Source organism: Pan paniscus, chromosome 19, assembly GCF_029289425.2.
Source record: "Pan paniscus chromosome 19, NHGRI_mPanPan1-v2.0_pri, whole genome shotgun sequence".
NCBI lineage: Eukaryota > Metazoa > Chordata > Mammalia > Primates > Hominidae > Pan > Pan paniscus.
This window is the reverse complement of record NC_073268.2, coordinates 15,138,863-15,166,697: the sequence shown is the minus strand read 5'-3', so window position 1 is coordinate 15,166,697 and position 27,835 is coordinate 15,138,863. Positions and strand designations below refer to the sequence as shown.

The 27,835-nt window shown below is 52.6% G+C and overlaps 3 protein-coding genes across 8 annotated transcripts; all 3 read right to left on the bottom strand.

The window, feature by feature from the left end:
- Positions 1-52: 52 nt before the first annotated feature.
- SENP3 (SUMO specific peptidase 3) lies at positions 53-9,719 on the bottom strand. Its single transcript, XM_008962443.4, has 11 exons — positions 9,413-9,719; positions 7,885-8,610; positions 6,809-7,048; positions 6,603-6,714; positions 6,086-6,233; positions 5,909-5,956; positions 4,988-5,065; positions 1,482-1,619; positions 1,211-1,294; positions 1,042-1,092; positions 53-595 (listed from the first exon to the last, which is right to left on the bottom strand). Exons 2-11 carry the CDS (start codon positions 8,597-8,599, stop codon positions 485-487), a joined length of 1,725 nt encoding a protein of 574 aa, XP_008960691.1. The 5' UTR covers positions 8,600-8,610; positions 9,413-9,719; the 3' UTR covers positions 53-484.
- Positions 9,720-10,074: 355 nt separating this feature from the next.
- On the bottom strand, positions 10,075-13,743 carry TNFSF13 (TNF superfamily member 13). Of its 5 annotated transcripts, none has more exons than XM_003810081.5 (7): positions 12,379-13,649; positions 11,974-12,052; positions 11,783-11,830; positions 11,509-11,627; positions 11,188-11,326; positions 10,859-10,952; positions 10,075-10,677 (listed from the first exon to the last, which is right to left on the bottom strand). In XM_003810081.5, exons 1-7 carry the CDS (start codon positions 12,634-12,636, stop codon positions 10,671-10,673), a joined length of 744 nt encoding a protein of 247 aa, XP_003810129.1. In that variant the 5' UTR covers positions 12,637-13,649; the 3' UTR covers positions 10,075-10,670. The 5 variants fall into 5 exon arrangements, with proteins under 5 accessions (XP_003810129.1, XP_003810128.1, XP_008960692.1 ...); XM_003810080.6 differs by having other exon boundaries at positions 10,804-10,952; positions 12,379-13,640; XM_008962444.5 differs by having other exon boundaries at positions 10,075-10,952; positions 12,379-13,743.
- Positions 13,744-13,785: 42 nt separating this feature from the next.
- TNFSF12 (TNF superfamily member 12) lies at positions 13,786-23,720 on the bottom strand. 2 transcript variants are annotated; one of them, XM_034941458.3, is made up of 7 exons: positions 22,325-23,720; positions 22,116-22,166; positions 21,444-21,519; positions 20,787-20,840; positions 20,661-20,696; positions 14,775-14,899; positions 13,786-14,578 (listed from the first exon to the last, which is right to left on the bottom strand). In XM_034941458.3, the coding sequence occupies exons 1-7, from the start codon at positions 22,481-22,483 to the stop codon at positions 14,327-14,329; spliced, it is 753 nt and encodes a 250-aa protein (XP_034797349.1). In that variant the 5' UTR covers positions 22,484-23,720; the 3' UTR covers positions 13,786-14,326. The 2 variants fall into 2 exon arrangements, with proteins under 2 accessions (XP_034797349.1, XP_034797350.1); XM_034941459.3 differs by having other exon boundaries at positions 22,116-22,163; positions 22,325-23,552.
- Between the last annotated feature and the right edge of the window lie 4,115 nt (positions 23,721-27,835).

The following is a 27,835-nucleotide window of genomic DNA, read 5'->3' as shown; positions in this document are numbered from 1 at the left end:
GTCTGAGCTAAGCATATCCACTAATTTGAAGCCCCTTAAGGAAGACCACCACTTACGTATCAACAAAGGATCCTTTATTGACCAGAGCAGGACCGTGGCATTTATATATATATATATATATATATAAAAAAAAGTTTGAAGATCTGGCAGGCAGTGATCCTACTGTCCGCCCACCACCCCCAGCACTGATTTCCTGCTCCCTGCACGGGGAAGGGGGAGGATGACTGCTCCACCCAGGCCACAGGGCCACACTCCCCTGCAAACAGAGGAAGAAAGGGGCTTTTCTGTAGCCACCCCCTGCACATCAGAAATCAACAAGTATTCTCTCAAAGAAAAAAAAATACAGAAATTGAAACATTTAAATATGAAAAACCAAAGGGAAGTGAGTGGGAAGAGGCAAGAGAGGAAAGGAACTGGAGTTTCTTGGGAAGGGACTCCCATGTCTCCCTTCCCATTTATGGGCTTGGGGTCTGGGGTACGAGGCTCACACAGTGAGTTTGCAGTGACACAGCTCCTTGTAGATCTGCCGACGAAGTTTGGGCATGTCCTGCTGGGTGAAGCTGAATGGCTGAGACAGGGCCAGATGCTTGCAGTACTGGGTGTTAACAAAGCAGGCCATGAGAAACCCCCCGTGTCAGGACCTGTGCTACACATTTCATATGAGATGTGTCTCCATCCTTCAGAGAACATCCCCAAAGGGAGCCAGGGTCCCACAGCCTGGGGTTCAAAAACAGCCTGACTCTAAAGCTAGTGTTCTTACTTGATACGTGATAGAATGTTTTAGATGGAGAAAATACACTGAGTTGGAGATTAGCAGGGAGCTCTATGAAGGCCAGAGGCCCAAGACTAGAGACCCAGTCCCAATGTGGGATGGAGAATCCCAGAAGAGAACCAGTGAAGCCAGTGTTTTGGTGTTCTAAAACAGATTACTTCCTGCTCCACAACTGACTATGAGCCAAATAAGGGGATGCACAACAGCCTCCCGACCCTTTAACCCAACTGACTTCAGAGCTAGAGGAGGTGGCCCCATCATCTGCTTACCTGCAACACAAAAGCACCACAGTCACTGTCATTATTCTGCCTGGCCACATTCTAGAGAAGAGAAAGAAAGCAGGCCCTTCACATGGAGACTCCCAGGGGTAGGACTTCAATTTCTGCCTTCTACCACTGTCCCCACCAACACCCTATACCCCTCCCTCAGGAAACTCACCATTTTGAAGTAACCTTTCCAGCCCTGGTGGAAATCCAGTCGGTCTTTCTTTACCGCCTCTGCCTGTAGATACTTGGCAATATGCTATGTGGATGGGGGAAAAGAAAGTGATGCCCTAAGTTTCTCAATTGAACACAGTATGGTGGGTACAGTGGTGGCAGACACCATGCCCAAGTCGCCCCTCAAAGACCCAAAGCCCACCCTTCTTCCTGCAATGCCTTGCCACTGCACCTCCCCACATTTTGCCCATCTCTCTCCTACCCCCTCAAACCTTAGGGCAGCGGCGGTTTAGGGTACGCTGCGAGTCAAAATAGGTGATGGTGCGTCGCCTCACATCAACAGAGATGAGGGACCAATGCACCTCCAGGTGGATGGGGATTAGCAGTAGCTCCTTATTGAAGATGTCCACCTAAAGAGAGAGTGCCACAGGTCAGGTACAACAAACAGAAGTCTTGCCTTTTGCCATGAAGGTGCTAGAGAGGAACAGAGACACAGGTAAGGGAACCAAGTGAAAGAACAGAAGACCCAAGCCCTAGATTGTGGGCAAGCTCAGGATCTGCATGTTTCAGTTCTTCGGGGTAAGGGAGGAAGGTCAGACAATGGAGGTGACATCAGAACGAACACTTGAGAACCCATGATGGGCAGGCGCTTTTCACACTTTAAAGGGAGAAGCACTTAGCAGCTAAGAACCCAGGCCCAGGATTCTGGAGCCTGCCGGAATTCAAATACAGCTCCTCCATTTACTGGCTTATGACAGTGGGCAACCTACTTAATAACCTTCTATACCTCAGTTTCCTTATCTGTCAGAGAGTGTAAATAGTAGTACCTACACCTCAGCCATTTGATATGAGGATTAAACTAGTGACTATCCATAATACACTTAGAACAAGACACAGCACAAAGTAAACACTCAGTTAATGCTCATAACAATCCTACCGGGAAGTTCTCACATTCGACCTAACAGATGAGGAAATTGCAGCTTGGAAAGTCGTGACTTGCACAAGGTCATAAAAGAAAGAAATGGCAGAAGTGGGACTCAAACTCAGTATGAAGAAGGCCAACATGTTTTTCACTGTACGTCACCAGCCTTCCCTCTACTGCAAGAAGATCCCTGAGGGTGTAAGCTCTTGATTTTGAGGACTGAAATTAAGGAATGCTGGAGCCAATCATCCTGCCTAGCTGTAGAAATTTCCTGGCCTTTGAATGGGAGGGCAGGGAAACCAGAAGAGAAAAGAACTCTTCATTTTCCTCCCCCAACCTGTTCCTCTCCCACTTTTCCCGTTACATAGGCCAAAAACCTAGGCATCATCCACCATTTCTTTTTCTTCATTTCCCACATCCAACCTGCGGAGGGAAAAACAAATCTTTTTTTTTTTTTTTTGAGACGGAGTCTTGCTCTGTTGCCCAGGCTGGAGTGCAGTGGCGCGATCTCGGCTCACTGCAAGCTCCACCTCCTGGGTTCACGCCATTCTCCTGCCTCAGCCTCCCAAGTAGCTTGGACTACAGACACATGCCACCTCGCCCGGCTAATTTTTTGTATTTTTAGTAGAGACAGGGTTTCACTGTGTTAGCCAGGATGGTCTTGATCTCCTGACCTGGTGATCCGCCCGCCTCAGCCTCCCAAAGGGCTGGGATTACAGGCGTGAGCCACCGCGCCCGGCAAAAAAACAAATCTTCTTTCCTTCTATACTCTCACAACACAAAATACTTTTGTAACCTGTGGTCACCAAGAAGTGTTTGTGGGGCTTTCTCTCCACCAACAACCAAGCAAGCAATTTTGCGGTGGACACAGCTGGGTATCCCCCAATTCAATTCCAACACTATCTACCTGGAGATAATGTGTCACAGGTTTAGGGCTCAGTCTCACAAGGCTGCCCCCAATTCTGATGCCAGTCCTAAGCCCCAGGTTGTTTTATCTGTGTTTCTCACCAACTGGTTAGATCAGCGTTCCCATGACCCCCTCCTTGAATTTGATTAATTTGCTAGAGCAGCTCACAGAACTCATGGAAACACATTTACCAGTTTATTAACAAAGGGTAGTACAAAGAGTACAGATGAAAAGATGCACAGGGAAAGGTACCGGGAAGAGGCCTGGAGGCCATCCTGTGGGAGCCTCCATGCCTTCAGCTATCTAGAATGTCTCCAAACTCCTCCTCTCGGGTTTTTTTTTCTTTTTTGAGACAGAGTCTCACTCTGTCACCCAGGGTGGAGTGCAGTGGCACAATCTCGGCTCACTGCAACCTCTGCCTCCCGGGTTCAAGCGATTCTCCTGCCTCAGCCTCCCAGGGACAACAGGCGCACGCCACCACGCCCAGCTAATTTTCATATTTTTAGTAGAGACAGGGTTTCGCCAGGTCGGCCAGGCTGGTCTCAATCTCTTGACCTTGCCATCCATCCGCCTCAGCCTCCCAAAGTGCCGGGAGTACAGGCGTGAGCTGCCGCACCCAGCCCCTTTCGGGTTTTTAGAGGCTTCACTACTAGGCATGACTGATTAAATCACTGATCCTCAGTGATTGCCTTAACCTTTGGCCCCATTCCCCTCCCAGGAAGTTGGTGGGGGTGAGGCTGAAAGTTCCAACCCTCTAATCATGAAGCCACCTAGAGGGGCTAGCCATGAATCAACTCATCAGCACACAAAAACACACATCACTGGAGATTCCAAGGATTTTAGAAGTTGAATGCCAGGAGCCTGGTCAGGAGACCAAATATGTATCTCTCAGTATCACAGAGCCTGTCAGTCCTACTGGTTTTACTCGTAAAATTTATCCTACATAAAACTACTCTCTCTCTCTTCCTTTAGCACTCCAGTTCAAGTTTCTCACCTGGACTATTGTGCTCTGTTCCTGCTTCCATTCTTGCCCCCCTTTCAATCTGTCATTGAAACAGGAGTTTAAAACAGAAGGCACTTCTCAGCCTGCTTAAAACTCAATGGCTTCTCAGTATACACGCAATAAAATCCCCCCCTCCTCAGCCTACCGTACATGTCTTACATGATCTACTCTCTGACCGAATTTTGTATCCATCTCCCTTTGCTCACTCTGCGCCAACTACACAGGTCACCCCCACAAGCCTTCTGTTCCTCAACCATGGTTTTTCACTATGGGTCTTGTGTACTTGCTATTCCCAGGTCTGCACATGGCTGGCTGCTCATCATTCACGTCTCAGCTATGAGAGGCCTTCCTAGATCACCCAATCTAAAGTACCCACTTTCCACGCTATGACATTACTGTGATTTTTTTTTTTTTTTTTGAGACGGAGTTTTGCTCTTGTTGCCCAGGCTGGAGTGCAATGGCGGGGTCTCGGCTCACTGCAACCTCTGCCTCCCAGGTTCATGGGATTCTCCTGCCTCAGCCTCCAGGAATAGCTGGGCTTACAGGCCACCTGCCATCACACAGGGCTAATTTTTGTATTTTTAATAGAGATGGGGTTTCTCAATGTTGGCCAGGCTAGTCTCGAACTCCTGACCTCAGGTGATCCGCCCGTGTTGGCCTCCCAAAGTGCTGGGGATTACAGGTGTGAGCCACTGCGCCCAGCCTCACATTACTCTGTGTTGATCTGCCCACAGCACTTATCACTAGCTGCAATTTAACTTTATTCTCACTCCACAAGGGCAAGTTTTCCTTATTTAACACTGTATCCTTAGTGCCTACACACACAAGAGACGTTTAATCTTTGAAAGACTGAATGAACACGGTCAGGGAAAGGGCTCAGAGAAAACAAGACTCTCATTCTTTAGAGGCAAGGCATTACACAAGTAGATGTGAATTCAAAACTCACGTTTTTGGTCCACCTTTTCACCCCATCATAACCCTTGGTACGGAGTTTATCATAGAAGAAACTATTGAAGAAATGCACCTGTGCCAATGACACAAAAAAGCTCAATGGAATTAAAAGACCTCAGACTCTCCCACTAAGTCTCCCCTCCTCAGTCCACTGACAGTAAAAACAAATTCTGGGTTTTTTCTTTTTTTTTTGGTAGAGACAGGGTCTCACTATGTTGCCCAGGTTGGTCTCAAACTCCTGGCCTCAATCTGTCTGCCTGCCTCGGCCTTCCAGAGCATTGAGATTATAGGTATGAGTCAACAAACCAGGCTTTTTTTTTTTTTTTTTTTTTGAGGCAGGGCCTTGCTCTGTCGCCCACGCTGGAGTGCAGTGGCATGATTTCGACTCACTGCAACCTCCGCCTCCCGGGTTCAAGCGATTCTCCCGCCTCAGCCTCCCGAGTAGCTGGGACTACAGGTACCCGCCACTATGCCCAGCTAACTTTTTTGTATTTTTATATTTTTAGTTGAGCCAGGGTTTCACCATGTTGGCCAGGCTGGTCTGGAACTCCCGACCTCAGGTGATCCACCCGCCCTGGTCTCCCAAAGGGCTGGGATTACAGGCATGAGCTACCATGCCCGGTGGCCTTTTTCTTTTTTTTTTTTTTAAACCTTGTTTTACAATAGTTACAATAGGAACCCATCCCAATCCTTGGGGCTGGCCATAGCGAAAAACACTAAATACTGGCAGAAAGGAAAACAACTGATAAATCCAGGGCCCAAGATTACGGATTTGAAATTAATACACTACCACTACCACCTCTCTCCCTGAAACAGAGACCCTCTCTGTGTAAAATGAAAGAGATGAAAGGAGCTTAAAAAGCTGCTTAAAACTGCAGAAGTTCCTCTGGGTACTGACCTATCTGGTTGGGCCTACCTTTTCAGGGACTGTGTCCATGACCAGGTCTCCATACATGTTCATCACCTGGGGAGAAGATGGGAGGCAGCTTGCCATGGAGGGTGCGGCATGGGTACAGGGCTCCCCCATGCAGAGGGCCCCAGACACCCTGCTCCCTGAATCCCCTCTCAGGCCTGTTTCTCTACCCTTTCTCACCTGGTCATTGAGCCAGTTCTGTCCATACAAGGTCCCCAAGTCATCCATGGTCAGCACGTGCCGCTTATAGGCCACTCGGAAGCCCCTTACCATGGCATTGCCTGGCATCCGCTGGTAAGACTGGATCAGCTGCAACACCAGGCCCTTCCTGAGTAGGCCAAGGGTGGAGTCACACAAAAGATGATGCAGCTGGGGCACACAGAAATACCTACTACTCCCTGGAATACAAATTCTAACTGACTCCCTTTTTTCTGGCTCATGACGGGTCCTTCTGAGGACCTGCGAAAGGCCCACTCCCCAGAAAGATAAACATGACTACTCAGGTAGAACATTTCAGGGTCCCAGGTAAAGACTCTCCCATCAGCTTCCAAGGACTTGGCACCTGCCTACAGAGTCCTCCCCTTCAGCTCTAGCTTCCTCCTCCCCAACTACAGCCCTATGGAAGAAAAGGCAGCAGAATTCACTCCACATCCCCAAGGCCCCAGCCCTTCTTTCAAGGAGGGCTTTCAAGCCTCACCTGGAAGGGGTGGAAAACTCCTGCTGGAAAATGTCCTCCAGCTTCTCTACTACCTCATCAGTGCTGAGGGGTATGAGGCTGCCATACGTTTGAAGGAATTCGTCCAAGATGCCTGGTGGAAAGGGAGAGAGGAGGGGGTGAGGCCTCCAGACTCTCCTCTAGGAGTCGGAGGAGGGAGAGAGGCTAGTTGCTTAAGGGCTCCTTACTCTGTACGCAGGTCACATGCTCCTCTCGCAGGGGGCTGTGCTGGCCGGCTTTCTCCCCAGGCCTCTCTGCCTCTTCTGCCATGCCCAAATCTGAGCCCTGAAAAAGCTCCTGGGCCACATGGTCCCCGATGCTGCACACATTGCTGATGAGGATGCTGGCATCAGGGGGTGCCAAGCTGCGCTCCCCTTCTGGCCCAGATTGTCCCCCAAAACCGTTGGGCAGAGTACATGAAAGGAGGCCTATAGGGCAGGGGAAATGGAATGGGCATGAGAGACTGGCCTGGGGGCAAGGACAATGGGATGCACACAGTTAACTCATGCATGCAAATAAGACCGCAAGAAGGATACACTGAAGCAGAATCCACCAATGTCAATCCCACTCCAAGAAACGGGGACCCCATAAGCATGAGATAAATATGTCCAAGAGATTCTACAAGGATGGAGAGACAGTTCCTACTCATAGACAGGAAGAAAGAAAAAGGATTAGCATTTAGAAATGAAAACTTCAGGGATATCTGTCACCACTATATGCCAAACACCCAGCATAGTACCCCAGCATATTGTAAAGGCTCAGTGAATACTAGAATATGTAATAAAGACCTAGAGAGCCTGAAACTGTTTGGCTGGAGTTCTCCGAAAGGGAAATATTCTTTCACAACTGTAAGATGATGTACTCCACTACTGGGAGAGATCCCATCCCGTCACTTTGGGAATGGTACCCTCTGGAGATGTATACACGGGGGTTCTTATACTGAGAGGCCGACAAGGGATTTCGTGTGGACAGGATTTTTGCAAACCACATCTCCCTTTCTCATCTGCGCTCAAGACCACGGGATACCTACTTAGGGAATCTGTTTCCTAGCTCTGCCTGGGAAACTGCCAGGCTCACTCCCAGGTTTACTTTCTGCTCAAAGTGGGGCTTAATGGAGACATTTCGCAGCTCTTCTGGAGCCGTCACTCTTCCATCCTACTTTCCTTAAGCCCAACTCTCACCATGGCAACAGGCTCCTGGTGCTCCAGGCTCTTAACCCTCCCTAACCCCTCCCCCGCAACCCCACACCCCTTTCCCACCTTACCCGAGTCAGGGTCCAGAGGAGACTTTGGAGTCCACCTGAGTCCATCTTCCTCCATGGGGGGCCCAGAGGGCACTGGTGGAGACCCTCTCACCCCATCCTCAGCCATGAGAGCACCTAGCAGACCCAGCCGGGGTGGAGGTGGCCCCCGGGGGGAGTCAAAACGACAACAGGGGGATGGCACCTGTGGCGTCGCACCCCCTTCCTGGGGTGAAAGATGGTTCTTGGGGTGTGCGAGGCCCCGCCGCCGGCCCCGGTGGCGCCCCCAAAGCTTCCAGTGGAATGTCAGCGAGGTGCTTTTTGAGTAGAGCAGCATCCGGAAGGCTCTCATGGCTCGGCGGCGGCGCTGTGAGCAGGTTTTTCGATGAGTGGGGCGGGAAGGGCGGGGCCGCTGGGAGGTTCCCAGCTGACTCCATCTTGGGGGCAGCCTCCAAGCTGCCACTTCCTCCTCTTCATCTTCATCCTCCTCCTCCTCCTCTTCTTCTTCCTCTTCACTTGCTGAGGCATCAAAAGAGGGTCGGGGGACAGGGAGGCGTCTGGCTGGCACTGTGGTCCCTGACCCAGGATCTGGCCCAAACCCTCCACCTGACTTGAGTCGGGGTTTGGGAGGTGGGGGCCAACGAAGACGCTCCCGCCTGGGACTTGAGTAAGCTGGGGGTATGCCGGGTCCAGGAGGCTCAGGCCCCCAGGACCCGGTCCCTTGTATAGTCTCTTTCATCTTCCAGTACCCTGAAAAACAAAAGATCAGGGTATCAAAATCTAAGCATCACCCCACCGCAGATCCTGCCTCTCTTCCTGGCCATGCCTCCTCTGGATTCAGATGCAAATAAAGAAAAGAGGAAAAAACGCAAAACTCCTAACTTAAGATCTTCCCAGTTAACGCGGTCCACAAGGGGCCCTTTAGGGTCTGTGCCATCATCTCTCCCCAGTCCAGAGACAAGGGAAAATGGCTAAGCAGCAGGCCTCAGAGATCTTATTTCTAGGATCACCAGGCCAAACCCAATAGCACTGCCAGGTTCTACGTCTTTATTTTAATACCACCAGGGCTGTCCTTTGAGGGCCCAACAAGGGCAATTTCTTTCCTCAGGGACATGATAACCGTGGTACTTGAGGAGAATGCAACTTGCACGTGGAAACTGGACTGGAATGGGAGACAGTTCTCTAACACCCTGGATGAACGGGGGGCATGGGAAGGCTGCGGTCATCTCAAGTGCAGATGCCAGGGATATGGTTCAGGGGGCAGAGGCTGATAAACGGGGAAGAACTTTGAAGGAAACTTAAAGAGAACCGAATCAAGACGCTGGGACAGAACGGAGCGCACAAGCCAGGCCGGCCCAGCCCCCTCCTACTTCATCCTCGGGGACCAGAATGCAACCCGGCACCAGTCCGGTCCCACGAGCTTGGATGGCTCGGCGCACACGGGCCTTAAGAAGCCCCTATGCGGGCCTCTGGGCCCCGGTTCGGTGGGAGCGAGGCCCAGGAATGGGAGAGGCCAAGGCAGGGCTGGGGGGAGGGGAGGGGGCGTCCTCACCGGGAGCGGGGAAGCCGGGCGGACGGGCCCGAAGGCGGGCGTCTCCGGCCTCAAGCTTCCCGGCTCATCTCTCCGGCGACGGCGGCGGCCCCGCCACTCCTGCTGTCTTTAGGCGCAGCCGTCTCAATTCAGGATTCCAACGCTTCTGGGCCGCGTGCCGCGCCGCCGAGCACCCCGCCGCGCCGCCTCTGGCTCTGCTTCAGCTTCAGCTTCCACCTCCACCTCCGCCTCCGCCACCGCCACCACCAGCGCCGCCGCCGCCGCCGCCACTCCTCCCCCCCTCCTCCTTCCCCTCCCGCGAGCCCCGGGCCCACCGGCAGCGGTGGCGCACGATTAGTACGTCACACCCGGCGAAGAGCGCCGGCGCGGCCACCAAGCGCGCAGTCCCGTCTACCCGAGGACGCCGGCGCCACGGGACTGGCCAGCCCAGAGCGCTACGCGAGGCTGCGCCTGCGCACATCCGCCGCCCGGCCGCGCGTGGCGGCCCCGCCACTTTCCCTTTTGCGCCGCGCTCTGTCTTCTCCGCGCTCGCGGGCCTGACCCTAGCGGCATCCCCAGTACCTTGATCCGGCGGGGGGCGCGCCACAGGAGAGCCAGGAGGGCGGGAGATCCCCGTACGAGGACCGGGCTGAGGCGAGGCAGTGGGGGAAATGGAGCCGGGGTATCATTCATTCTATTTTATTTAACTTTAAGCAGGGCTTGATCAGAAAGAAGAGCTCAGAGGAGTGAGGCAACACCAACACCAGGGCGTACGATACATCCGAGGCTCCTCCGACACCAGTTCCAGCCCGGAAGGGCTTGGAATGGCCTGCCACGCCGGGGCAATGGAGCGCGTGAAAGCCAAACCTTGGGACCCGAAGAGTAATTTGACTGCGAAGGCACCGTCATCGTCGGGCACCCCCTGTAGACGGGCGCATAATAGCTACATCTCTGGAGATAGTGATGGAAACTGGGGTCCGATAGATGGAGAGAAGGACGTAGGATAAGGCTTCTTGTGGGGTGAAGAGGCAGAGGGCACCTGGAGAGAGGTGTGGCATGGAGAACCAGGGGTTTTCCCTAGCAGAGGGCGGCTTCGTGGACTTCGGCCAACCGGCGGGTGCTTCCCTCGAGCGGCCGCTAGATGGTGGTGCTGTTCTGGATGCTTCCAGTGGGCCCCGACCAGGTCTGGACAATGCCTGGCGCCCGTCCCCCGCCCCTCATCTACACACACGCAAGAATTCGGAGCTCCATGGGGAACAGAAGCAAGATATCCGTAAAATCAAAGTCTAGGGGGTGGGAATGAAAAGGGAAAAGTGAGGAACGGGGAGCCAAACCCAGGAAGACGCCTCTGTTCCTGCACATTCCCTCTCCTTTATATACTCAGCTCTTGGCTGTCTCCAGTATGTACCCACCCTGGTCTTCCAAGCTGGGAGCCACTTTTTATAACACAATCACAGTTTCACAAACCCCAGGAAGGTTCCATGTGGAGAGAGGTTAAGTTTCGCCCTTGCCCGGGGAATTATGACACTCAGAATATCCCCTTGGTGTAAATGGAAGACACCTGAGAAAAGAGAGAAAGTAGATTCGCAGTGAAGCACAGCCATCCAGATGCCCTGTTTCCCCCTGCCTTCTCCAGCTCCACCGTTCCTCTGCCTCCTGTAAGGACCCGGCATTCTGCACTTCACTCCTCAGACCCGCCTCTGTTTAGGTTTCCAACCTCCCTCCTAGCGGTAGCTCCCTGCACTGCTACCCCCGGTCAGAGACGTCCTGCCTTCGGGTGCCCACACGGCTCTCACCTGCGCTATAGCAGCTGTTGTAGGCCCGGTCCGGGTGGGAGGGCATACTTCTTATACATCGGAATAGAGTCTCCTGCCTTCCTTGGCCTTCTCGAGACACCACCTGACCCATGGTGAAAGTCACGTCTTGAAACAGGACCTGGCAGGGAAGGGAGATGTTGAAGAAAACAGGATGGCCTGGCTCAGTTCTGGGAGGCCTCAGCAGTGCTAACGAGGGAAGAAAGAAGGGTCTGCTAGGTTTGGTATGAATAGAGGGGTCAGGAACCCTCAGTAGGGGGCCAAAGAGGCCCTCTGTGAAGCTCAGAGTGTGGCTGGGGTTACCTGGCTATACAGCAGATAAACTCCAGCATCCTGGATTCGGACACCATATCCTTGGGCCTGTAGGCCTCTCCCACGCCTAAGAGCTGGTTGCCACATCACCTCTGTCACATCGGAGTCATCTGGAGGTGACAGTGTGTCGGTCAGGACTTCTTGGCACTCTCAGGTGCTTTTTGGTTCTTTCCCTTTCGCCTATAAGGACCCCTTGAGCCCAAGTGCCAGCCCGAGTTCCTGGTTATTGCCCCTCCCCAAAGCCATTATTTAAAATAGTGCTCACCCTTGGAGGTGGCGTTAATGGGAACCAGGTGCAGGACAGAGTGCTGCTCTGAGGAGAGAAGGAGGGAATCTCAGCCGCGTCCACTTTCCCCCGTTGTGCTGTTGGCAGCCTCCACCCTCACCCTGACTCGGGCTTACAATCCCCACGCTGCTTGATCACCTCCCACCCCTGCTGCACCCTGGAAGCCTCACTCTTCTGTTTTTGGGTGAGCACTGCTCTCCTTTTCCGGGATCTCTCCCCATTCTCCCAGGCTTCCAGGGCATCGGAACTCTGCTCATGGAAAGAGGGTCAAGGTTAGGTTAAGATGCGAGGGTCCCAGCCAGCCTTCCTTCCCAGCCCTCTCCTGCCCCCGAAATGCCTCAAATCTCTCGTGCACCTTTTCCCAGCACCCTGAGTGTTGGTGCTGGCTGCCCTCCAGGATTTGTTAGGTATGAGAAGCATTAACCTTTAACAGTTTCCTTTCCTGGAATGGCCGCGCCCCTGACTTCCAAACCGGAGACCCTCTCTTGCACGCCCTTGAAACTTTGCAGACCAGGAGGCCCAGAGACCCCCCATGCTAACCATCCTCTCCCAGACACCCTCCTCCCCTCACTCACCTGCTCCGGGAGACTCTGCCAGGGATACCCTTCCCCATTCTGGGAGGGGCCTCCTGTCCTCTGCAGCCGGCTCACCTCTCTCCTGAGGCTCTGCAGCTCTGTTTGTTGGGTCAGCAGAGCCATGGCACAAGCCACGGCCCCCAGAGCTGCCCCCCAACTCAACCAGAGGGCAACTGAGAGTGCCGGCTCTCTGACTGGGCCCCCCATGTTGCCTGGAGGCCCTTTGGGGGCTAGCAAGAAAGGAGATGAGGCTGGCATGAGCTGGGGACCCTGCCAACAGCTGTGGTTTCAAGAGTGGGGTAGCAAGGAGGTGGCGGGGCGGGTAAGGGTACGGGCAGTGGTGCAGAAGGGAAGAAGGTTGTTACGCAAGGAGAAATAAAAAGGAACTTGAGAATAAAAAGGAGGGAGGAGGAAAGCAAGCTAAGGGTACTGTTAGTGCTCCTGGCACTCCGTCGTGGGGCCAGCGTTGCCTTGAGACCCTCCACCCTCCCTCAGCCTCAGGAGAATTAGGTTCCAGTCCCTGTAGGAAGGACAGGGCTGCCAGTGACACCCAGGAGGAACAGGCAGTGCGCAGGAACCCTGGGGCGGCCCCAGGGTTGGGGGAGGGAAGGTTGGCTGGCTAGAGGGCATTGTGCCAGGAGCAGGATGGGGGGCCAAGCTGGGCAGTGTCCAGGGTCAGGGCGAGGGTGGAAGACCCTCGGGGTCAAGCACAGCCGAGATCGCTGGGGCAGTTCACTAGGGGTGACTGAAGGTGGGAAAGGAGGGGTGGGCTCGATGGGGAGGAGAACCAGGGGCACGGAAGCAAGAAACTGGCTGAGTTCTGGGGTTAAGGCTGGGCCGGGTGTGTTGGAATAAGGCCTGCACTACTCCCTGTGCTGAAATTGGCAAGCAGGACTTCCTGTTTCCCGAGAAAAGCTCTTACATAAGGCTCTGGACGAAGAGACAAAGCAGCGGCCTCAAGCCCCCCGGCCACTGCGGGATTCCTCCCCAGCACACAGGGTTCCGGGTTCCCGTGTGCCTGCTGACTCTCAGCCCCTCCTCCAGGCTGGCTCCTGCCCGCCCCACCTCCCAGCCAGGGCCTGTGCCAGCACCTGCTGAATGTCCGAGGCCACCAAGAGGAAGGGCCCCTGCTCCTCCCAGCCAGGGAGGGATTTCCCCGCAGGAGGAAGTCTGCCTCCTAGGCCAAGGAGGCCGCTTCTGCTGTACCTTGGGCGGAGGATTGATTTTTTTCCTGGGCAGTGTGCCTTCCTACCTCTGCTCCCACCTGGGGGTTGGAGGCATGGAGGTCCCCGCCCCCAAGCCTGAACATCATCCTGGAATTCCAGCTGTGCCGCTCTGCAACGCCCCCCTTCACGTGGCCCCCAGCTACCCTGAGAGTGTCCCCTGAGCCCCAATAAAGAGAGAGACTATGACTTATTCTATTTAATATCCATTTATCAACATTTTGTCACAATAATAATAAAAATAATATCTGTTTTAAAAATCCACAGGGAATTCTCAAGGGAGGAGCTTGTCTTGTTTCTCGCCCCTCACATTTGGGAACTCCTGGCCTAGGCCCAGTCTCTTTGGCTTCCTGCCGCCAGGTCCAGCCCCTCTTAGTGCCTGAAGTGGGGTCTTCTGGACCCATCCTTGCCCACAGAGTACAGTGAACACAATGCCCTGGGGGTCTGTGGCCAGGGGGGAGTCGAGATCACTGGGGGCCTCAAAGGGTCAGGGATTGGGGAGCTAGTGAGGTGGAGAGTGGGCGGTGGGGGGAGTTGTAAGATAAGAGTGGGAATACTGTATTTATGTGGGATGGAAAACACGTGAACAGGCCCAGGCAGCCTCTAGAGGGAGGGGCAGGTCTGGAGCAAAGAGCAGCTGAGGGTGGGGCAGAGGAGACCGGGTGCCCAGAGAGCTGTCGAGGGGAGCCGGCAGCCTGGGACGACTGCGGGGAGACCAGGGCCCCTCAGTGAACCTGGAAGAGTCCGAAGTAGGTGAGGAAGGGGGCAGCCTTGAGATGGGCCCAGGGGAGGGTGCGGATCCGCAGGGAGGACCCTGGCCGCAGGGCCAACAGCCCAGACACCTGGCAGAGGCGGAGCTGGGGCCCGAGGGAACTCGCCGCAGTGGCTGAGAATTCCTCCAGGCAGCGCAGGGCCAGCACACCATCCACCAGCAAGTCCAGCTTCAGGTAGACAGCCTTCCCCTCATCAAAGTGCACCTGGGGTGGGGACAACAGGCCGAGTCCAGGCCTCTGCCTGCCCTCGCCTCAATTTCCAATTTCCTCAGCGACGCAGGCATCCCATCCCACCCAAACCCCAACTCACCCTCCCAGCCCTGTAGCTTGTCCCCCACTCTCCTGGCAAACCCTTCGCCACTCCCTTACTGCGTTACCCATGCAGCCAGATGGGGCTTACCTGACAGTACAGGTAGTAGAGCCCAGCCCGGGTGACTATAAACTCCCCGATCTGGCGGTTGTAGCGCAGAGGGCTGGAGCTGTTGATTCTGGCTTCCTCCCAGCCACTCACTGTCCCGTCCACACCTGAACACGGATGCTCAGAGATAAGGAAACGTCTCTCTACAGGACTCCCCCACACTCCCCAGGGATCCATTGAGCATATGAACATTCGGCGCCCACTTTACCCAGAAGACACATAGATCACCCCGGGCAAGGGAGGACCCATCCCCTATGACGCCCATAGTTGACTAGGAAGTTGTGTGAAAAAATCTAATGTATATGGCCAGAGACATTCAGGGCAGATTGTCACCTGCAGTCACTTCTGGGGAGAAGAGTAGAACTGAAGGAGAAGCGTGAGGGGATTTAATGTTTTACTTCATGGATATCTATATTATTTGCTTCTTTTATATGGAGGATGTAAACATACATTATCTGAATTAGTACAACTAAAAATAATAAAATGAAACCCAATTGTCCATCAACAAAATGTCTATCCATATAATGGAATATTATTTGGCCATAAAAAGAGTGAAGTACTGATACACACTATGGCACAGATGTGCCTTGAAAACATCATGCTCAGCCAGGTGCAGTGGCTCACGCCTGTCATCCCAGCATTTTGAGAGGCCAAGGTGGGCGGATCACCTGAGGTCGGGAGTTCGAGACCAGCCTGGCCAACAAGGTGAAACCCCATCTCTACTAAAAATACAAAAACTAGCAGGGCATGGTGGCAGGCACCTGTAATCCTAGCTATCTGGGAGGCTGAGGCAGGAGAATTACTTGAACCTGGGATGGGGAGGTTGCAGTGAACCAAGATCATGCCACTGCACTCCAGCCTGGGCAACAGAGCTAGACTGTCTCCAAAAAAAAAAAAAAAAAAACGCTCACTGGGCATTTTTATTTCCACCAATGGGTTCCCACAACCTGTGCTCTGCAGAGTCTCCAGCCCTGAAGTTTCCTTCCCTTCCTTACCCTGCCAACTGCACCATCTGAACAGCAATAGCCCCTCAAACTCATCTCAACCAACACTGAGCTGACCCCCCTCATCCCACTCTTGCTTTACTGTCTGTTTTCCACATTTGGCTTCTGGTTTTGCCACCAGGGGGATACTCAAGCCTCCCTCTCCTTTACCTACATCATTAATCGATCACCAGTTCCTATCGATCCTGCCTCCTAAATAGCTCTCTCCCCTCTCTCCCCCATCTGGTGCCTCCGTCTGGTTTTCACAGCATTCCCTGTTTCCATTCTGGCTTCCTCCAGTTTATTCCCTACACAAAGCCACAGAATGAGTCTCTAAGATGCAGATGTAAGCCCGCCTCGCCTCGCCTTCCTCCTTCCGATGGCTCACCTCAGAATAGTTCCCACATGCCACCGTGTGGCCTGGCTTCTGTCTCCAGCCTCATCCCCATCTCGCTCCTCTAGCACTTTCTGCTTCTGCCACGCTGAACTTAGAGTCCCCCAGCCTCATCATGCTCTGGGCAAACCCGGGGCTTTTGCCCCAGGGGCTGCTTCTGCTTGCACCCACCATTCTTGACCCCTTGCCTGTCTTGTCTTACGCTCCTGCTTCAAGGCCCAGCGGCACCTTGCGATGCAGGGAGAGAATCCCTGACTCCACAGCCATGTCTGTCTTCCCCTGTGTTGCCAGGTATCTTGGCCACTTTTATTATTGTTCTTGTCATATTCCACTGTAATTACAAATTTTTTTTTGAGATGGAGTCTCACTCTTGTCACCCAGGCTGGAGTGCAGTGGCGCAATCTCAGCTCACTGCAGCCTCCGCCTCTCGGGTTCAAGTGATTCTCATGCTTCAGCCTCCTGAGTAGCTGGGATTACAGGCATGTGCCACCAAACCTGGCTAATTTTTTTTTGTATGTTCCTGTAATTAGAAATTTATATGCTTGTTTCCTCTCCTAGACAGTGACTCCTTAAGAGTTGGTCTGAGGCTGGGCACAGTGGCTCATGCCTGTAATCCCAGCACCTTGGGAGGCCAAGGCGGGTGGATCACGAGGTCAGGAGATCGAGATGCTCCTGGCTAACACGGTGAAACCCCGTCTCTACTAAAACATAAAAAAAAATTAGCCAGGCGTGGTGGCAGGCGCCTGTAGTCCCAGCTACTCGGGAGACTGAGGCAGGAGAATCACTTGAACCCGAGAAGGCTGCAGTGAGCCGAGATGGCACCACTGCACTCCAGCTGGGGCAACAAGAGCAAAACTCCATCTCAGAAAAAAAAAAGGGTCTGACCGGCTGGGCGTGGTGGCTCACGCCTGTAATCCCAGCACTTTGGGAGGCCGAGTTGGGTGGATCACGAGGTCAGGAGATCGAGACCATCCTGGCTAACACGGTGAAACCCCATCTCTACTAAAAAATTTAAAAAAATTAGCCAGGCGTGGTGGCAGGCGCCTGTAGTCCCAGCTACTTGGGAGGCTGAGGCAGGAGAATGGCATGAACCCAGGAGGCGGAGCTTGCAGTAAACCGAGATCGCGCCACTGCACTCCAGCCTGGGCGACAGAGTGAGACTCCGTCTCAAAAAAAAAAAAAAAAGAGTCTGGATATTAGTTGCTGTGGGCACCTAGCCTGGCCCCTAGCAAACAGTAGGTCTTCAATGCCTGTTGAGTCAATGAATGAATGAATGTCTGGATAATTGCCAAAATAAGTGGTCTATACAGAGGGGAGGAAGGCTGATTTGGGCATGAAGAGTAGGGAGGGCAGAGAAGAGAGGGCATTCCTAGCTATGAAGCCAGCCTGAGCAAAGGCTGCTTGTAGCCAAAGGGCATGGTGTGCCCAGGACCACGGAGGGCTTGCCTGGTATATCATTTGTCTCCAGCCACAAACCTCACCTGGACATTCCGTCCTGCCTGGCAATCTTACATTCCCCCACGAAGCTTGCTTTCATAATCAGCAAGTTGAGATTTTGTACCATTTCTCCTCAAATCTCCTGTCTCCATCTCCCTAGTTGTCCAGAGGACCTAGAAGTCATCGAGCAAAGGTTCCCTCATCTCCCCCCAGCAAATCTACAAACCCACCTGTTCTCTTGTTCTCCTTTGACCCTCTGGTAATGGTGGGAGATGTGTCCTCTCTTCTTTCTGGAAACTTCCCTCTCCCCTTTTTGGATGTGGCCCCTGCATGGACCCCTCACCCCTGCACCAGCCACCTCGCCTTTCATGCAGACCATGTCCAGTGCACAGGCACATTCTAGCTGGGTTCAAATCTTGGCTCCACCACTTAGTATCTCATGGCCTCAGACAAGTTGTGTAACCTCCATCTGTAAAATGGAGGTAATTAGAGTATCTTCCTTTTAGGGCTGTTGTGAGGATTAGATAAGACCAAACACAAGTGCCAGACACAGTGCCTATCTCAAGAAAGCCCTCAGTACATGTTAGATCAGATGAAAATAGTATTGTTCACAGAACTAAACTTTTCCTTGGTCCACACACCCCTCCACCTACTGGCCTATTTCTCTGCTCCTTGTTACAGAGAAACTTCTAAAAAGGGTTGTCCTAGGCCGGGTGCGGTGGCTCATGCTTGTAATCCCAGCACTTTGGGAGGCCGAAGCGGGTGGAACACCTGAGGTCGGGAGTTTGAGACCAGCCTGACCAACATGGAGAAACCCTGTCTCTACTAAAAATACAAAATTAGCCGGGCGTGGTGGCGCATGCCTGTAATCTCAGCTACTCGGGAGGCTGAGGCAGGAGAATTGCTTGAACCCGGGAGGTGGAGGTTACGGTCAGCCGAGATCGTGCCATTGCACTGGATCCAGCCTGGGTGACAAGAGTGAAACTCTGTCTCAAAAAAAAAAAAAAAAAAAGGTTGTCCCTGCCTCCAGTTCCTTATTTCTCATTTTCTTCTCAACCCAATGCACACTGCCTTCCTGTTCTAACTATGCCACTGAAACCACCCTCTTTAAGGTCAGCAGGACTTTCACGTTACCAAACCCAGGCATCATTTCTCTGTTCTCATTTCATGTGATCTCTCAGCTGCATTCAACACAGACAGCCACATCCTCCTTGAAACAGTGGTTTCTCTGAATCCAGGATGCCACCCTCCCTGGGTTTCTTCCTCTCTCTCCAGCTTCTTTTCAGTCTCTGCTGGTTTTCCCCTCAGCTCCACTTCAAGATGCCCAAGAGTCTCAGGGTTTCATTCGTGGGGCCCTTCTTTCTCCTGGCGTCTCACCCAATCCTGTGGCTTTAAATGCCATCGATAGGCCGGGCACAGGGGCTCACGCCTGTAATCCCAGCACTTTGGGAGACTGAGGCTGGCGGATCACCTGAGATCAGGAGTTCAAGACCAGCCTGGCCAACACGGTGAAACCCTGTCTCTACTAAAAAATACAAAAATGAGCTGGGTGTGGTGGCACCCCCCTATAATCTCAGCTACTTGGGAGGCTGAGACAGGAGAATCGCTTGGACCCAGGAGGCAGATGTTGCAGTGAGCCAAGATCGCACCACTGCACTCCAGCCTGGGTGACAGAGCGAGACTCTGTCTCAAAAAAAAAAAAAAGCCATCCATATGGCCATGACTCCTGGCTTTATCCGTCCTGACCTAGCCTAAGCTAGTCGACAATGTCCAGCCATCCATTTCTGGAATTTACTTTATTGTCATTTATCCACTTGTTTATTTTAGACTTCTCAATGTTAATAATTATCTTACATACTTCTCAACCTATTTATTCCTTGGTCAACCCCTTCTTAAGAAATGGCATCATTCTTCCCAGAGATACCCAAGTTAAAAATCTAGAAGCCGGCTGGGTGCAGTGGCTCATGCCTGTGATCCCAGCACTTTGGGAGGCCGAGGCGGGCAGATCACTGGAGCTCAAGAGTTTGAGACCAGCCTGGAAAACATGGCAAAACCCCATCTCTACTAAAAATACAAAAACTAGCCAGGCGTGGTGGCACACGCCTGTAATCCCAGCTACTTGGGAGGCTGAGACGGGAATCTCTTGAACCTGGGAGGCAGAGGTTGCAGTAAGCCGAGATCGCACCACTGCACTCCAGCCTGGGTGACAGAGTGAGACTGTCTTAAAAAAAATAAAAAATCTAGAAGTCATCTGTGAGTCCTCCCTTTCTTTTATTCTTCACCTCCAACCCATAAGTCAGTAATATCTTCAGGACACAGGCTGAACCCATCCACTTCTCACCATCTCTGCTGTGAACCCCTCGGCTGAGCACTCCTCATGCCTCCCTGCCTCTCACAGTGGAAAGACATTCTGGTGAGGGGGATGGTATGTGCAAAGTCCAGAAGAGGCACACCGGGAGCAGGGGTGTCAGCCCAGCAAACATGAAGACAGCATAAGAGTGCAGGGAAATTAGGTTGAGACCAGACCACGAAGAGACTGGAAGCCATGTAGAGAGCCAATACCATAAGAAAAGTGAAGTTTAGGGACTCAGCATGGCAGCACAGGTCAGATGGAGTGGAGGGGTAGGGAGGGTGTGGAGTGGGGAAGCAGCAAGAGGCTGGATTTGAGGTTCTGAGGTCACGGTGCTGAGGTAGAGGGTGGGGTAGAAATGGAAAAGATGAGCAGACACTAGCAGCATTTTGAGAAAAAGATCATCAGAACGTAGAATATGGAGGAGACAGAAGAAAAAAGAATGAAAAGTGCTTCTTGGAGAAGAATGAGGGCTGAAGGAGAGAGCTGGGACAGTGATTTGCTGGGGGAACTGGGCAGAGTTCTGGGGAAGAGTAGGGGTCTTTCATGGGGTCCCACGCCTGGGTCACAGAGAGAACCAAGACCTTCATGAACTGGCTTCTGTGGTTCTGAGACTGATGGCCGGGAAGGGAGTGGGAGGTCAAAGGTTTTCAAGGGCCCTTTTCCCAGGAGGCCAGTGCTGTGGGGGGGGGATGGGGTCTCACCTGCCTGCGCTCCGTCCTGTCCAGGTCGTGGATGAACTGTAAAGTACAGGAAAAGGCTGGTGAGACCTGCCCTGACCCTCTGCCACCTGCCCCTCTCCTCCTGGGTATGGCTCACCCATCACCCACCTTCATAATGGGCTGCGATCGCTCTTCGAGCCCGTGTTTTCCGGCCTTTAGGTGCTGAGGATCAAGGAAAGACAGATGAGCAAAGCGGGCCCTAGTGGGGGTCCCAGAGCAACTCTCTCAGCCCCATTCCCCTCTCAGGAACCCTGGTATCCTTATTCTTGTCCAGACTCCTGGCCTTAGAATCTCAGGCCTCATCTTCCTCAGTAAGTAGAGTGACTATAATTTGTCATCCACACTGGGATACTGCTGAGAGCAAAACGGGAAGCTGCTACTAATCACACCGAGATAACAGGTGGGGGCCAGGACAACTGCATGCCAACTTGGACACGTGGTCATTCGGCCACCCCATCATCCCATTCCTAAGTCTCTTTGCCTACCGGGGTCCAGGCCTCTGACTCCCAGGCCTAGTCTCCATCAGGATCCCAGTAGTTCTTCTAACTCATGGCCACCCTGCCTTCCTGTTTGGGGTAGGGTCTGAAGGAGCACATCCATATGACAGAAGGAGCTTCAGAGGAGGGCGAGAATCCCTAGGTTTGAGTCTTGGTTGGTTAGCTGCATGACTCTGAACTCCTTTCACCCTCCGTGCCTCAGTTTCTCCCTGTGGATAATGATTTTTGCTCTGCCCGCTTCCTGAGGTTGGGATAGAGGGATGCTCACCACTTCTGCGAGGCCGAACTAGTCGGTTCAGGAAAGGCGCAGGATCCTGGCTTTCTTCTGTCTGGGGATTCAGTTCCTAGGGGAATTAGGGCAGGGTTCAACCACAGACTCCCAGAGATATAAAGTGAGACAGACGGGGCCTGTCAGGAGAGCCACCAGCCAGCAGCAGACACAGAAGTCAGGGACAGATTAAGCCCCTCAGCCAACTACAGCTGGGGCCCCGGGCAAAGGTGAAGCTGGGAGTCAGGCCCCAGTCCTCACCCTTTCCTCTAGACCAGCTACACTTTCCCACCCACACACAACCAACGCAGACCCTGCATTCAATTGGCACATTGCACACATGCCCACACCCAGTCACCACGCACAGAGGATACACACCCTGTACACAACCGCACCCCTCTTCCACGCAGACTCACATATCTTATACAACCACGTCACCCCCAGCCAATAAACACCTCAGACTCAGGTGGCACAACCCCAGCACAAACCCCTCACACAGAGTTGTCACCACGCACACACACCCCTGCAGACACACACCCATGCACGCACTGTGTTCACACACACCCTGCACACACCGCGAGTACGGCTGGCACAGCTGCACACACCTGCAGCCTCGGCTGTGCACACTTCCCATGCCCCAGCAGCCTGCAGACCGCGCCCACGCCCACTCACCGACGGGTCCTGGTCCTCCTCTGCCACCAGCTCCTCCTGGGCAGGCTCCTGCTGGGAAGGAGGGAGCGTCACCCCGTGCCGCTCCACCTGACATCTCACCCTCCACCCATCCTCCCTTCCCCTTGCCTTCAGCCCACGAGGCCCCCAGCGGCCCCTCTGCAGTCTCAGCTCCTGATGTGCCCAAGAAGGGGTGCGCAGCGGGGCCTCACCTGGGCGGACAGCGATGCCCGGCTCCCCAAACTGACCACGGCCAGCAGGAGGCCGAGGCAGGCCAGCGCCAGGCCCAGGCCCAGCGCGAGCGGGACCAGCAGGGCGGTGCCCGGCTCCCCCCGGCGCCCCCTCCGCCTCTGGCTCCGACGGGCGGCCATGGGGGCGGGGGGCTGTGCCTGCCTCACCGCCCCCCCATCCCGGGACCCGAGGGATCGGGGGAGGGGGAGCCGGCGGGCGGATCGGGCCGGGGAGAGGGAGGGGCAAGGGAAACGGGGCGGGAGGGGGCGCTGGGGACAGGAAGCCGGACGCTGTGTGTGATTAAACTCCGAGTCTCTCGCCGGGCGCTGTGCGCGCAGCGAACGGAGTGGGCGCCCACCCGACCTCTGAGCGCCCAGCCCGGGCGTGCACCACCAGGGCGAGGTCCGTTGTGTGCGGCCGCGGGAGCGATGGGGCTATGCGTGTGCGGGCACCTCCTGCGGGGAGGTGGGGAACTCAGGAAGGCCTGTTGGTTCAGATTCTTCTGTGTCCCTGTGTCTTCAGAGATAAGGACCCTCCTTTCCCCCAGGTGCAGGGAGGGCGCCTCTCACAGGAGGCTATTATTTGCTTCTTCAGGAAAAGGGCAGGGAGTTCCAGGTTGTATGACCTGGTTCAAGGAAGAAGGGCAGGAGAAGGTAAGAAAGATCCTTCGGCTTCTGCGGTTTTCTCAAATTCCTTCAGCTTAAAACACTCATTGTGCCGAGGTGCATCGTTTAGGGTAGCACGTTCTGAAGCCCATCATTACCAATGATTGCCAAGCATCTGAGGAGGACCAGCAGCATGCAAAAGAAACACCAAAATTGGTCCGGCAGGTGGCTTACGCCTGTAATCCCAAAAGGCCAAGGCTGGGGGCCAGGAGTTCAAGATCAGCCTGGGCAAGAGCAAGACCCCATCTCTACAGAAAAGTTTTAAAAAATTAGCCCACGCCTGTAGTCCCAGCTACTCAGGAGGCCGAGGTAGGAGGATTGTTTGAGCCCAGGAGTTTGAGGCTGCAGTGAGCTGTGATTGCACCACTACACTCCAGCCTGGGCAACAGACCTTGTCTCAAAAAAAAAAGAAAGAAAGAAAGAAAGAAAAAGGACCAAAATTGGCTGGGCGCGATGGTTCCCGCCTGTAATCCCAGCACTTTGGGAGGCCGAGGCGGGTGGATCACGAGGTCAGGAGATCAAGACCTGCCTGGCCAAGATGGTGAAACCCTGTCTCTAATAAAAATACAAAAAAATTAGCCGGACGTGGTGGCAGGCGCCTGTAGTTCCCAGCTACTCGGGAAGCTGAGGCACAGAATTGCTTGAACCCAGGAGACAGAGGTTGCAGCAAGCTGAGATCACGCCACCACACTCCAGCCTGGGCAACACAGCAAGACTCTATCTCAAAAAAAAAAAAAAAAAAAAAGAAAGAAAGACCAAAATTAACAAACAAAATTTGACATTGGAGGAAACAGATAATTCAGGATACAAAGAGTACTACCTAATATACTTAAAGAGAGTCAAGAAAAAGCATCCATAGAGCTGGGCATGGTGGTGCATGCCTGTAGTCCCAGCTACTCAGGAGGTTGAGATGGGAGGATCACCTGAGCCTGGGAGGTTGAGGCTGCAGTGAGCTGTGATCACACCACTGCATTCCAACACGAGCAACAGAGTAAGACCCTGTCAAAAAAAAAAAAAAAAAAAAAAGAGTATGCAAAGAAAGAAAAGCAGCTAGAATCTCCAGAAAATTTTCAAAACTGAAATCACAATGTAAATAAAAAACAGCTGGGGCCAGTTGTGGTGGCTCATGCCTGTAATCCCAGCACTTTGGGAGGCCAAGGCTGGTGGATCACAAGGTCAGGAGTTCAAGACTAGCCTGGCCAAGATGGTGAAACCCTGTCTCTACTAAAAAAACAAAAATTAGCTGGGCACGGTGGCGGGCACCTGTAATCTCAGCTACTCGGGAGGCTGAGGCAGAGAATTGCTTGAACCCGGGAGGTGGAGGTTGCAATGAGCCGAGATCGCATGACTGCACTCCAGCCTGGGCGACAGAGCAAGACTCCATCTCAAAAAAAAAAAAAAAAAAAAAAAAGGCAACAAAACAGGCTGGGCATCATAGTGTGCACCTGTAGTCCCAGCTACTTGGGAAACTGAGGCAGGAGGATCGCTTGAGCCCAGGAATTCCAGGTTGCCATGAGCTATGATCTGGGCACTGAACTCTAGCTTGGGCTGCAGAGCAAGACCCTGTCTCAAAAAAAAAAAAAAGATAATAAATAAATAATAAAATAAAAATAAATAAGTACGGGCTGGGCATCATGGCTCACGCCTGTAACCCTAGACCTTTGAGAGGTTGAGACGAGAGGATCTCTTGAGGCCAGGAGTTCAAGACCAGCCTGGGCAAAATAGCGAGAACCCCTTTCCATCTCTACAAAAAATACAAGAAAAATTATCCAGGTGCGATGGCATGCCCCTGTAGTCCCAGCTACTGTGGAGGCTAAGTCAGGAGGATCACTTGATCCCAGGAGTTTGAGGTTGCAGTGAGCTATGATCACCCCATTGAACCGAAGCCTGGGCAGCAGAGTGAGACCCTGTCTCTATAAAAAAGAAAATAAATAGGCCGGGCACAGTGGCTCATGCCTGTAATCCCAGCACTTTGGGAGGCCAAGGTGGGTGGATCACCTGAGGTCAGGAGTTCGAGACCAGCCTGGCCAACATGTAGTGAAACACCATCTCTACCTAAAAATACAAAAATTAGCTGGGCATGGTGGCGCACACCTGAGGTTCCAGCTACTTGGGAAGCTGAGGCAGGAGAATTGCTTGAAATAAAATAAATAGGCTGGGCGCAGTGGCTCATGCCTGTAATCCCAGCACTTTGGGAGGCCAAGGCAGGTGGATCACGAGATCAAGAGTTTGAGACCAGCGTGGCTAACATGGTGAAACCCTGTCTCTACTAAAAATACAAAAATTAGCCAGGCATGGTGGCGCACGCCTGTAATCCCAGCTACTCGAAAGGCTGAGGCAGGAGAATCACTTGAACCTGGGAGGCAGAGGTCGCAGTGAGGCGAGATTGTGCCACTGCACTCCAGCCTGGGCGACAGAGTGAGAGTTCATCTCTCAGAAAAATAAAAATAAAAATAAAAATAAAATAAATGAAACACAAGCTATAACACAACATAATTGTATTTAATTGATACAGTATCAGTTTAGGGCCTTAGTGCTTGCTTGCCACATTGTCCTTTGAGTGACACATGGATTATGGGATGGAGTGTGTGGAGAAGCAAGTGTAATTCCAGCCCATTGTTTGGCCTGAGGGTAAACAACGTTCATGTGGCCATAATAATGTAAATATCTTTGACTGGATTTCAACTTTTAGAGTCAACCTGTAGAAAAATCCAGAAGACTTAATGGCAGCAAAGACTGCAAATGCCCACAATTTTCACTTTTTTTTTTTTTTTTTTTTGAGACGGAGTCTCGCTCTGTCACCCAGGCTGGAGTACAGTGGCACAATCTTGGCTCACTGCAACCTCTGCCTCCCAGGTTCAAGTGATTCTCCTGCCTCAGCCTCCCGAGTAGCTGGGATTACAGGTATGCACCACCACGCCTGGCTAATTTTTGCATTTTTAGTAGAGACAGGGTTTCACCATGTTGGCCAGGCTGGTCTCAAACTCTTGATCTCGTGATCCACCCGCCCTGGCCTCCCAAAGTACTGGGATTACAGGCATAAGCCACCGCGCCCGGCCTATTATTTTTTTAAGATGGAGTTTCACTCTCATCACTCAGGCTGGAGTGCAATGGTGTGATCTCAGCCCACTGCAACCTCTGCCTCCCGGGTTCAAGCGATTCTCCTGTCTCAGCCTCCTGAGTAGCTGGGATTACAGGCGCCCACCACCATGCCAGGCTAATTTTTGTATTTTTGGAAGAGACGGGGTTTCACCATGTTGGTCAGGCTGGTCTCAAACTCCCAACCTCAGGTGATTCACCCGCCTCAGCTTCCCAAAGTGCTGGGATTATAGGCGTGAGCCACTGTACCCAGCCTCTACTTGATTTTTATTATCAGGCGAATGCAGCATTTTAATTTGTAAAAAGAAAAAAATTGTACAGCAGCAAGCCTGCTGAGGAGAGGGAAAGTCATTACTCACCTCGGCCAGCGTGTGATCACACCTGCTAAAGGAAAAAAACAGGGACTGGAGCCTTGGAGACAGCAGATCATCCTCAGATCCTTTAACTTTGGCTTGAAAAATTAATTCAATACACTTAACCTTTTTGTTCTTGGTTTGTGGCCAAAGTTAAAATTAACTTGTATTTTTTAGGACACTGATAGGAAGTAACTTGGGAAACATGCAGGAAAAATACTGAAAGGAAATCTGCCAATATTTTTTATTCCTGCCTTTTTACACTTTTCTTACTTTTCACATTTTCAACCAAGACACTAAAGGAAAAAAAGGCTTTGTCATTTTGTTTTTTGTTTTTCTTTTTGGATATCCAGCTTGATTAGTATCACTTAAATGCAAGGCCATGCCTGGTGCTCACGCCTGTAATCCCAGCACTTTGGGAGGCTGAAGCGTGCAGATCACTTGAGGTCAGGAGTTTGAGACCAGCCTGGCCAACATGGTAAAACCCCCTCTCTACTAAAAATACAAAAATTATCCGGGTGTGGTGACGCATGCCTGTAATCCCACTTACTCAGGAGACTGAGGCAGGAGAATAGCTTGAACCCAAGAGGCGGAGGTTGCAGTGAGCCGAGATCCCAGCTACTTGGGAGGCTGAGGCAGGAGAATCGCCTGATCCCAGGAGGCAGAGGTCGCAGTGATCTGAGATCGTGCAATTGCACTTTAGCCTGGGCGACAAGAGCGAAACTCCGTCTCAAAAAAAAATCACTTAAATGCAAATAAAGAATTTCACGTAGTCTGTAAGGGTAGGGACTGTGTATGCTTTGCAGGCATTGTATTTCCAGGGTCAGCAAAAGTTTGTTGAATGAATAAATATGGCCTAGCCTTCCCAGTCTGGCATTGACTACTGAATATGGTGATAGTAGCAGCCTGAGAGTGGACAGTGACCATCCCAGTTTGCCGGGACTAAGGAGGTTCCCAGGATGAGGTACTTTCAATGCTAAAACCAGGACAGTTCTGGAAAAACCAGGATGAGTTGCTAACAGACCCAAGAGAGGACTAAATGCCACCCCCAAGCCACCACCACACTCACTTTTGGTCAAAATTCTTAAGCTTTATTTAAGCTTTAATCAGTCAATCAAACAACTCAAATCCCTGTCCTGGGCTTCTTTCTCTTTCCACTTCTACCTGCCACCTCCGTCTTCCCTAGATGGATGGCTGTCTGTATTTATCTGTTTGTTTGTTTGTTTATTTGTTTGTTTGTTTATGTGAGACAGGGTCCTGTTATGTTGCCTAGGCTGGTCTCAAATTCCTGGGATCAAGGGATCCTCCTGTCTCAGCCTCCCAAGTAGCTGGGTTTACAGGCGTGTACTATCATCCTGGGCTCTTCCCCAGACTT

Coding starts and splice junctions, on each gene's coding strand:
- TNFSF12 (XM_034941458.3), bottom strand. CDS start 22,483: ATGGCCGCCCGTCGGAGCCAGAGGCGGAGGGGGCGCCGGGGGGAGCCG. Junction 22,167..22,324: donor GGGCATCGCTGTCCGCCCAG/GTGAGGCCCCGC, acceptor CCTCCTTCCCAG/CAGGAGCCTGCCCAGGAGGA. Junction 20,697..20,786: donor GATCGCAGCCCATTATGAAG/GTGGGTGATGGG, acceptor TGTACTTTACAG/TTCATCCACGACCTGGACAG.
- SENP3 (XM_008962443.4), bottom strand. CDS start 8,599: ATGAAAGAGACTATACAAGGGACCGGGTCCTGGGGGCCTGAGCCTCCT. Junction 6,715..6,808: donor GCATGTGACCTGCGTACAGA/GTAAGGAGCCCT, acceptor CCTTTCCACCAG/GCATCTTGGACGAATTCCTT. Junction 6,234..6,602: donor GAGTTTTCCACCCCTTCCAG/GTGAGGCTTGAA, acceptor TGGCCTACTCAG/GAAGGGCCTGGTGTTGCAGC.
- TNFSF13 (XM_008962444.5), bottom strand. CDS start 12,636: ATGCCAGCCTCATCTCCTTTCTTGCTAGCCCCCAAAGGGCCTCCAGGC. Junction 11,831..11,973: donor GCTCACCCAAAAACAGAAGA/GTGAGGCTTCCA, acceptor TTCTCTCCTCAG/AGCAGCACTCTGTCCTGCAC. Junction 11,628..11,782: donor CATTAACGCCACCTCCAAGG/GTGAGCACTATT, acceptor TGTCACCTCCAG/ATGACTCCGATGTGACAGAG.